This window comes from Neofelis nebulosa, chromosome 1 (genome assembly GCF_028018385.1).
Source record: "Neofelis nebulosa isolate mNeoNeb1 chromosome 1, mNeoNeb1.pri, whole genome shotgun sequence".
NCBI lineage: Eukaryota > Metazoa > Chordata > Mammalia > Carnivora > Felidae > Neofelis > Neofelis nebulosa.
The window spans coordinates 124586667-124597289 of record NC_080782.1 but is presented as its reverse complement, the minus strand read 5'-3'; the positions used below and the strand labels follow the sequence as shown (position 1 = coordinate 124597289).

General features: G+C 42.4%; 1 protein-coding gene across 2 annotated transcripts in view; it reads left to right on the top strand.

The window, feature by feature from the left end:
- Positions 1–2120: 2120 nt before the first annotated feature.
- The window catches only part of UBE2D2 (ubiquitin conjugating enzyme E2 D2), a 56389-nt gene continuing 47886 nt past the window's right edge, over positions 2121–10623 (top strand). The window contains exon 1 of one of the 2 annotated variants that reach the window (XM_058735000.1): positions 2121–2632. In XM_058735000.1, coding sequence (XP_058590983.1) covers positions 2609–2632 — 24 coding nt within the window. In that variant the 5' untranslated portion in view covers positions 2121–2608. The remainder of the gene's footprint in view (positions 2633–10623) is intronic. The other variant, XM_058735009.1, reaches the window with a different exon arrangement.

Here is a 10623-nt window from a genome sequence, read left to right as displayed (position 1 = left end):
GTGTATTTATATGTAAAAAAAAAAAAAAAAAAAAAGACTGGAAGGCATAAACCAAATAGCAATCATTAAATGACTAGAGTATGGTTGACTTTTTTTTTTTTTCTCCTCGTATTGATGGTGTACTGATCCCTGGGATTGAGGATTTCCCCACGAGGATCAGTGCTTCTTCTTCTTCTTCTTCTTCTTCTTCTTCTTCTTCTTCTTCTTCTTAAGTCCATTCATTTATTTTGAGAGAGAGGGAGAGAGAGTGTGCTCAAGTGAGGGGGGGAGCAGAAAGAGGAGAGAGAATATTCCAAGCAGGTTTTGTGTTGTCAGTGTGGAGCCAGACGTGGCGCTCGATCCCACGAACCAGGAGATCATGACCTGAGCCAAAACCAAGAGCTGGACACTTAACCAACTGAGCCACCTAGGTGTTCCAAGTATGGTTGACTTTTATTTCCTTTTTTTTGATTACCTGTATTTCTTGCAACCCATATATATCTATCTATATCTATATCTAATCTATATCTATATCTATATAGAGATATAGAGATAGTTTTTTTAATACAAAAAACTTACCGGTTGAAGAAAAAAGTTTTAAATCTTAACAATGGGCATTTTTGTACCTCTTCCATCACAGTTCTTAGGAAGAAAAGATTTGGGTAGGGGGCACTTGGGTGACTCAGTCAGTTGAGTGTCAAACTCTTGATTATGGTTCAGGTCATGATCCTAGGGTTGTGAGGCCGAGCTCTGAATCAGTTTCCTCACTGAACTGGGAGACTGCTTAAGATTCCCTCTCTCTCTCTCTTTCTCTCTCTCTTTGGCCCTCTCCCCTGCTCATGCTCTCTAAAATAAAAATTTACAAATAAAAAATAAAAAATAAAAAAAGATTTGGGACTGTAGAATATTCCTCTTCACCTCCAACCTCAAATACATCCACCTTGGATGACTGGATGCAGTTTTCCCCTCCTTTGATTTGCTGGATCCACAGTGGCCTGTCCCATTGGTCCAACCTTTACTCAGTAGGTGAGGCAGTATAAATTTTGCCACTGACCTATTGGGTAACGATTCACAGGATCTTTCTCTTAGGAGCTCCAGTTTCTCCTTTCAAAATTCAGGTTAGAATCAATGATATCCAAGGTCACTTCCAGATAGAGGAAAGAACACAGTTTTAGAATCAGAAAACCTCGGGATGGATGTGAGAATGTGGGCATCACTCCCCAGGAAAAAAATCCTTAATATTCTCTTGTGTGCCCCCCAGCCAGGTAGTAAGTACCTCCAAGCCTAGGCCTGGTCTTGTATCTCACTGGTCATGGCATAGGACTCAACACAAGAGTAGTTCCTCAGTGAATTAGCTTTTGTCTCTACCTCCTAAAAAGCAACTCCAGAATAGATTTTCTAGGCTTGCTCCTGACGGTGATCTGAACTACAAGGTTGGTTTTAACTACTGGAGCACACACTACACGTTTTTTGGTTCTTTGTTTGTTTTTCCTGAGGTAACTGCTGCAGTGCTTGTCTGTAACAATTCACCAAGCAGAACAAGGTGTGGGTACCTCTCCTACAAGTGACACGTCTGTGGCTAATGGACATTCAAGTTGTCATCCTCTTGGGGGCCTGGTCATAAAGGCCATCTCACAGCTGCCCGAGGAATGCTCAAAGAAACACATTCCCAGCAGGTGCCCTGGATGTTACAAGGCTTCTAGAAAGCGCTCTGACAAGACCCTGCACTTCACGGAAGTCACAGCTTTGCCTCTATAAAGCTGTGTGACCTTGGACAAGTCCCTTCCTCCTTCGAGAACATTGCAATGGGCCTAAGTACCTCCTCCCGGGTCAGTCTATGTTATGGCGCTGATCAAGTGACCTGGAAAACATTCGCTTTTAAACGTTTATGGATGTTCGATGCCACACATGAGGGTACCCGAGGCAAGGGACTCAAGGGTTGCGGCGCGCAAGGAGGTACCACCCGCGCCAAGAATCTCGCGAGATTTCCTCCCTGCGCTTCGCGACGTCATCCTCTCGGCGGCCGTGGCGGCGAAGGAGACGGCGCGTAAGATACTCACAGGGGCGGCCCGTATCCCTCCGCCGCCGGCGCGGTCCGGCCCTCCTTCCCATAGCCCGCCAATCCCCGCGCCTCCCGACCTGCCCCTCGGCCTGGGCCCACCCCGCGCTCCGGCGGCCCCACCCCGGCGGCGCCGCCCGCCCGTCCGCCCGCGCGTCCGTCCGTCCACCTGCAGCAGGCAGTCCCTCTGGTTGTCCGATCGAGCGGCGCCGGCCGAGCCCGAGGCCAGGGCTCTTGCTCCCCGGCGGAGGGATCCGCGGCGGCTGAGGAGGCGGCGCTGAGAATTGGTAGAAGAGGCAGCTACGGCGGCGGCGGCGGCGGTAGCGGCGGCGGCTCGGGCGGCATCGCATAAAGGGGCCGCCGCCGGGTGATGCGGTGACCGCTGCGGCAGGCTCAGGAGCCGAGTGGGCCGCGGCCCTCAGTCCATCCTGCCGAACCCGCGCTCCCGAACTGCCCATCTTCTCCAGCCGAGCCGCGATCACCGAGGCGGCCTCCTGCCCCCTCGCCCCTTCCCCGTCCCTCCCCTGTCCCCGTCCCCGCCCCGGGGGCCACCGCCACCCGCCTCCCACGATGGCTCTGAAGAGAATCCACAAGGTAAGCGGCCGGAGGTCGGCTGAGGGTTCCGGCCGCTGGGCGGGCCAGCTGAGCAGGCTGCGGCCTGCACTTCCCGCCGTCGCCTCCGCCTGGCTCGCGGCCTCTTCGGACCCGGCTGCCGGCGATGGCCCTGCCGGGCGCCCTTCCCACCCTGTTCCCAGTGATGGCGCCGGTAGAGGCCCGGCTCGCGGTCCGAGCTTAGGCCGGAGGTGCGCTGGCCCGCTCTGCGTTCCTCCCTGGCCTCCTTTCTAGGCCCCGCGTGGTATGGAGTCCCAGGGCCTCTGCCCGGCTTGGGACTGCTGCGCTAGAGGGCCATTGTCCGGCCATGCCGGGAGGGGGAGCTGGGGCTGGGGCGTTGAGCTGCCCCTTTGACAGAGGTCGAAAGGGCTCCTCGCCCCATCACTGCCTGTGTTCTCCCACCTCCCGCCCACCCCCGCCCACCTGCTATGGCTTCTTCCACCGACCCGCCTGAGCTTGGAGCCCATGTCCCAGGCAGACAGAGGAAGCCTTTTTGTCCGATCTACAAGTATTTCTTGAGTTCACTTACCTCTTGGTGGCCATACACTTCGGTCCACTCTACTTGTCCAGAAACTTAAGAGTAGGAAGTTCAGAAGGAGAAACAAAACAAAAACATGACTCTTGATGGAGGAGGGAAGTAGAGAAGCGTTTTGTTCTTTGAGGTTGCCAAATGTAAGAAACTACACTTCAGTTTTACAGGAATGGATCTAATAGAAAAGCTGTTAAATTTGCAAGGGTAGAGCTAGAAACTTGCACGTTGAAAACCACTGGAGAAATTAAAGTTTCCTTTTACAGTGTCTTCATAAAATGGATTTTAACGCTTAAATTAGGTAATATGTTCAAGGAGACTCTTTTAATTTGGAAGGAATTTTGCTAGACTTTTCCATTTGAAAGGATGTCTTTGCCCTTTACGATGAAAGGTTATTTAGTTACTGGTATGGAGGTATTCCTTATACAGTTTCTAGAGTATGGGCTTGGCTTAAAATTTAGGGTCCCTCCAATATTGTAACCTCCTGGTGCCCCTATCATGTTGTTTTTTTTTCTTAGAAGTGGTGAAGTACGATTGTACTTCTGATTTTTGTTGGTGTTTCACTTGGTTACTTGGAGAGGCTCTATTAAACCGCTATCCACTTACAAGTAGTTTGGTTATCCATCAGAGGAATGGGATGGAGATGCAAGGGAAAGAGAAGCAATATTCACCTTACCCTAAACTCAGTGAAAATGCAGGCTGTTGGACAATTAAAATACCTGTTTGCACTTGGTCTTCATTTCATTCATGTCAAAAACCTTTAATGTGAAATTAATCCCAGTGCTTACTGTAAATTAGGTTAGAGCCTTACCAACTTGTTTGGATTTACTTGACTTCTAACAAATGAAAAAGGGCAGACTTTAGACAGAGTAAACCTTGTATTGAAATGAAGCCGCTTATGTGTTAAAAGGAGCTTGAAACTTAAGGGGAAATTTCTTAAAGAACTTTTTAAGGGACTGAAGCACGCGGAGGGATGGTCATACACATAAAAATATATATGTATTTTTAAGGCATTTAGGAGTTGCTGAGTTCTTCTACAGTCTAATTGGGAAGTACCAATTTGAGATTGTAACTGTATAAAATTTTTTTAACCCCCCCCCTCCCGGCCCCAGCCCCGTGCTCTTATTTTAAAACCTGAAGAGAAGTATGTGTGATAACTTACAGATCAAGAAATATATCCTTTAGTGTCTATGTTAATTGATGTGCGTTACATTTTTCAGGAAAAAAAGTAACATTCAAAACATGTATTTTAATCTTTTAATATACTTGCCCTGGTAATGTGGGTTTTTTTTGTTTTTTGGTGTTTTTTTTTTTTTTTTGAGTTACTACGTATTCTTTAGATTTTCTTTAAAATACCTTCTTATAAAAATTTTAATAAGGAAAATTAAGCTTAGGCAATGATACTTTGAACTTTTAAAACTCACAGTTAGCCTTTTACCCTCCTGGTTTATAATCTAGAGCCCTTTCCAGAGTATGCTTAACTTCTGAGACTGACAGGGATTTGAAATACAAAATTTATTTTTGGTATACTAGTCAATAAAATTGTGAAAACAAATGGAAATTTTCTTTTTCAATTTTTTTTTGTAATACCAATTTTTTAAAGTTTATTTATTTTGAGAGAGAGAGAGAGCACACGTGCATGCAGAGGGGCACAGAGAGGGAATCCCAGGCAGGCTCCTCGCTGACAGCCCCGATACGGGGCTCAAACCCTCAAACTGTGACATCATGACCTGAGCCGAAGTCAACCACTTAACTGACTGAGCCACCCAGGTGCCCCTGTGTAATGTCAGTTTTAAGTTGAGTCCAGACTTAACCTAGGTATGGATAAGACCAGTTTTCATATCTTCTTCTTGACCCTAGTAATGTATCTACAGTGGGATACAAAAAACTTAGTTGGCTTATGTAATTAATCTTGGTCTTAAACCTTCCCAGTTACCATTTTCTTAAAAAAAAAAAAAAAAAAAAAAGTTCTACGTTAATACTCTGTTGACTTTAGATATCATGAACTTCATCTAGGTTCTAATAAAATTTTGCTGAAAGCAAATACATTTGACATGCAGCAACTTTAGGAGTTCAATATCTTCTTTCTTTGACAGAAGGAAATAGTGTTCTGTGAGATTGACAGTTCTTTAAATGCCGTGTGTTTATGGCAAAAGCTTTTGATAGACTTCATAGACTTTATTTTGATACACACTTTAAGGTCTCTTGACCTATGCTTTAATAGAGTATACCAAAAAGGGTCATCATCAACATCCAGTATAGTTCTTTGCAAGGATCGGGACCCTCTGGGCTTGTTGTATCCACACCAAATGGTCCTAGGCTACTGTGTTTTGAGGTTTGCTGCTGACTTTATAGGTGTTTAGCTTTGATTTTGATGCTTTGAGTGTCTGCTTCTAGCAGCACCACCCCCAGCCCTTTTCCAGTTGGCTGCATCTCATCTGTTGTGGGCTGGGAAACCAGATCACGGAGCTTATTAAAATTATGTCTAAAATAAGATCCAGTAGGCTCTGAGTGACGAGGGCTTCATGTGTTCTGTGAACTGTGTGGTCTCTTTGGCTGCTCACAGACCTTTTTTACTTCCTGTTTTTCTTCTTTTGTTACACAGATACAGGAGACTTTTGGGTGCTCTTAGAGTGCTATAATATTGAAATACAGGGCTAATTTCTTTATTCTGGGGAAGGATAAAAGACAATGTCTTGATTCTTTGAGGAGTTGAAGACAGACCAAAGTTAGGATACTATAAACTATTTTCTTAACAGTAATAGTGCCTTGTACATTTTACTGTTATCCTGATATTTATAGTTAACATTTGGTATACATGGCTTTAATGCCAGGATTATTACTTGATTTATTCTGTTCGTATGATAAAGATTTTTAGAGCTAGTTTCTTCTAAAACCCCTCAAGAGACATCACTCCTGGAAGTGGGGGGGAACCTCAGTAAAAGAAAGATTTCAAACTGTGATAGTTCTAGGCCAACCAGGTAACCAAAGTGAGCAAAAAATTGAGGGGAACTAGAAATTACATATGCTATCAGAAGAGGGCAGCTGCTACCCTGCTCTCTCCAAATGTTGCTGTTACCAAGATCTGTGGGCCCACTGTTGCCAGGTCTTCCTCCCCCCCCCCCCCCCCCCCCCTTAAAAGGGAAGCCACAAATCTAGATTTTGGCAACCAATTCAAATTAAAAACAAAACATACTTCTGACAGGTTTGGTAGGCTCCAGTTTAATTTATGAATTAACATTAAAAGATTGAGGTTCAGTAAGCAGTCAGGAGTGTAAGGATTGAATCATTTAAACCATAGTTGCTATCTTTTTTAAAGTTTCAAAAGTTTATTGCTTTATGTAGATGGGCAAGATTAAGTAGGTTTTGTGTGTGTGTGTGTGTGTGTGTGTGTGTGTGTGTGTGTGTACACTGTTAATTAACTTCTTTGCTGAGGTTTTTTGTGTTTTTTTTGTTTTGTTTTTTTAAATTTTTTTTAACGTTTATTTATTTTGGAGACAGAGACAGAGCATGAACGGGGGAGGGTCAGAGAGAGAGGGAGACACAGAATCCGAAATAGGCTCCAGGCTCTGAGCTGTCAGCACAGAGCCCGACGTGGGGCTCGAACTCACGGACCGCGAGATCATGACCTGAGCCGAAGTCAGCCGCTTAACCGACTGAGCCACCCAGGCGCCCCTTTGCTGAGGTTTTTATATGGTTATGTGTGAGGTCATAGGGAAAGCCAATTTAGTACATGCATTGATTCCCACAGAAGTTTGTTTGTATCTTACTCTTAACCTCATTCTGCTCTGTTTCATGTTGTGAATCATCTTTGTATAGACTGCACACTTTGAAAATGTTTTGAGATTGGAAGATTACAAAAGGATTGATTCTTATCTTTGTAACACTGCAACAGTATTAAATTAAAAAATAATTTTAAAATACTGTATTTTAATCGTGATACCACAGTATTATCAGAGGTAAGGGTAAAGTGAATTCTTGTCAAAATGGCAAAGCAAATTATCAAACTGTTCTGTGGAGTATTGGTAACCTTAATAAATGGTTCACTCAAGATAGCTGTTTGAATTAGATCTATCTTAGAAAGCAGATACACCTTCTTACTCCAAAAAATAAGTTTCTTGAAATCTCTGCAGAGATTTTCTTTATTTAGTTTTAGTTTTTTTAGTTTTTCATTAGGAAATGATTCTTTCTTTACAAAGTTTCATTGGATTGAGAAATTTTCTTTGGCTCTTCCAGGTTGCTATTTAAATGTAATTTAAACAGCCATCCTTGAAGGATAACTTAATTTTGGTTGCTTTAGACACTCTCAGTGTGTATTACTGTGCTGCTGACTGACAAAGAGGAAGTTTTGACAAAGTCCAATTCTAGATATTTTAGTCCAGAGAGAGGGCTGCTAAAATATCCTAGGCGGTTCCCAGGATAGGAATACCTGACTCATGCCTGATGCTGCCAGGAACCTCTGCAGCCTCATCCCAGAAATGCAGGAGCACACTTTTTTATTTCTGTAGAAATAAAGTTTTGGTGGTTAGGTTCCCAGGCTAACCTTCAAAATCATATTTAACTATGACATAGGAAAATAAAGTACCATTTGATCTGTCTCCAGAGTCAGGTGACGTTTCACATAATAGAATCATAAAATGTTAGAACTGCAGCACATCTCAGAGCTACTCTCTGAAAAGGCCGTGTGACTTCTAGAGCTGAATCAAGAACCTGGGTTTCTTGGGTATGTCCAGTGTCTTTTCTGGCAGACTGTGTACCCTTATGGATCTGTTAGGTATGTAAATCCAAAGGATGCAGTCTTTTTCTTTTGTTCAAACAGTTGGGCATTCATACTGTGCCTTGGAACCAGATCTTTGCCTTAGCATCTCTTTTTATTATTGAAGAGATGTGTATGAACTCCCTTAAAACTACACAAAGTTCGGATATTCTGTTCTCCATATACCTTTCAACCTTTCATCAGAGATAAATGGGTTTTCAATCTCTAAAAGATTAAGAATCCCTGTCTCATGTCCTTCAACACTGTTTTAATGTTAGGTGGTGACCCAATTACCTATTTTACAGAGAAAATAGAAATATGTGAATTCTTTCAGATTTCCTTTGAGGCTTTTGAAAACAAAAACAAAACCCTGTAGCTACCATCTTTAGAGTACTCATGCAGTTTCACAATTACTGAATCTTCTGAACACCCCTGTGAGAATTCTGTTCTCCCCAGGTTATATGGGAGAATAGACACTTGGAAAAGTAAACAAACTTGTCTATGATTCTGTGGTTATGGTAAGAAAAGCCAGGATTCAGATTCATGTAATCTTGACTTCAGCCAGCCATTGCTCCAAATTGACCTTGGTCATCACTCTTCTTCCTTCTTGTGTCTGGAGAAGCTATACTTTTTCCTTTGACAATCTAACTTTTGCTTTCGTATTCTTTCTGCCAGGTCCTTGCTCTCTAGTAATTTACTCTCCTAGTTTCTCTCTTCTCTTCTCTTCTCTTCTCTTCTCTTCTCTTCTCTTCTCTTCTCTTCTCTTCTCTTCTCTTCTCTTCTCTTCTCTCTTCTCTTGAGTCCCCTCAGCATTCAAGCTTCCTAAACAAAAATAAACGACAACAAAACTTTTTAACTCCCCTCCCCCTCTTTCCTCTTCTTTTTCCCTCTCATCTCTGACATTTCAGTGCCAAAATTCTTAAAAGAATAGTCTATTCACTATTCTGAGATTGCTTAGTAAGGTCACTGGTCATTACTTAATTGCCAAATTCAGTGGACACCCTCCTCAGTTTTTATTTAATTTTTATAACAGTTAACGTTGTTATCACTCATTTTCCTTAGCTTCTGATAAACTGCTGTCTCTTCCTTCCTCATATCTAGTGTCTCCCAACTTTATTGGAATGCTTTTCAAACTAATATTATTGATGGATACAAATAAGAATTCATGAAACATTGCACACTTGGGTTAAGATTGACCTCACAAATGGTCCCGGGTAAATCAATTAAAATGCATATATCACAGTTAGGTAAATTATTTAAAAACAAAATATAGGGGCGCCTGGGTGGCGCAGTCGGTTAAGCGTCCGACTTCAGCCAGGTCACGATCTCGCGGTCTGTGAGTTCGAGCCCCGCGTCAGGCTCTGGGCTGATGGCTCGGAGCCTGGAGCCTGTTTCCGATTCTGTGTCTCCCTCTCTCTCTGCCCCTCCCCTGTTCATGCTCTGTCTCTCTCTGTCCCAAAAATAAATAAAAAACGTTGAAAAAAAAAATTTAAAAACAAAATATATTAAGAGGAAACATTGTTTCTTATAAAGTCAAACTATAAACATTTTTTTTTTTTTAAGTTTACTTACTTATTTTGTGAGAGAAAGAGAGCAGGGGCAGAAAGGAGAGGGAGAATCCCAAGCAGGTTCCATGCTGCCAGTGCAGAACCTGATGCTGGGCTTGCTCTCAAGAACCATGAGATCATGACCTGAGCGGAAACCAAGACTTAGATGCTTAACCGGCTGAGCTACCCAGGCACCCTAAAATGGTATTTTTCTTACCTAATAAAAGAGATCTTCATCAAGGGCTACATCAAATGTGTTACTGTATGTTGCTTTCATTATAGTACAATACAAAAATTTGTTTCTAACAGGTACACTCTAGCAAAAGAATGCAAAGTGTGTATTTGACATCATTCTTGCAGTTAGGCAACTATCAACATTGTTAATTGTCTCATGAGTAGAAATTGACAGGTTGTCTAATTAAAAAACAAAAAGAAATTTATGCTTTGCTCACGTTTATTTCAAAATAATTTGACTTTTGGGGCTTAAGAATCAAAGGACTCTGTTTTTTATTTAAAGCTTCCATATTCTAGTTGTAACTCTATGGGGAATGGGTTACTATTGTAGAAATACTTAATAAACAGTATGCTTTGATTAAATCTCAAATATATATTGAATTACGGCAAGAAACTAGATAGATAGTGGAGTCAGATAGACAATAATATCCTTGAGTAAGTGCTGTTTGTGCATCACAACACAGATGGACATCATTTGTTTTGTGTTCTCGTTTCTTCAGACAAATTATGGCTTTAAACCTGCAGAAATATGTAATATTCTTAAAAACATGTATTAAAAGTAGATAAAATTTAGGGCAAAAAATATCGTCACCTTTATGTTTCATTTCTAGAATACAGACTAGTGTTTTGTGAGAAATACTACTGTAATTGAAATAGTTCTGATTGATCCTTTTCAGAAACATTTTCCTTTAGTCTTTGTGTTTTTCCTTATACAGTGAATGTCTTCTCACCCCACCCCCTCCTCCTGAATTCTTTATTTATCCTTGGAGACCCAATAGAAATGGCTTTTCTCTGTGCCTGTGTGCCCCAGGCATGCAGGCAGTAGGGTTCCACTATAGAACTATTTCTTAGTATGTAGACATGATTGATTGTTCTTCCCCTCTGGACTGAGCTTTCCTGGGCAAAG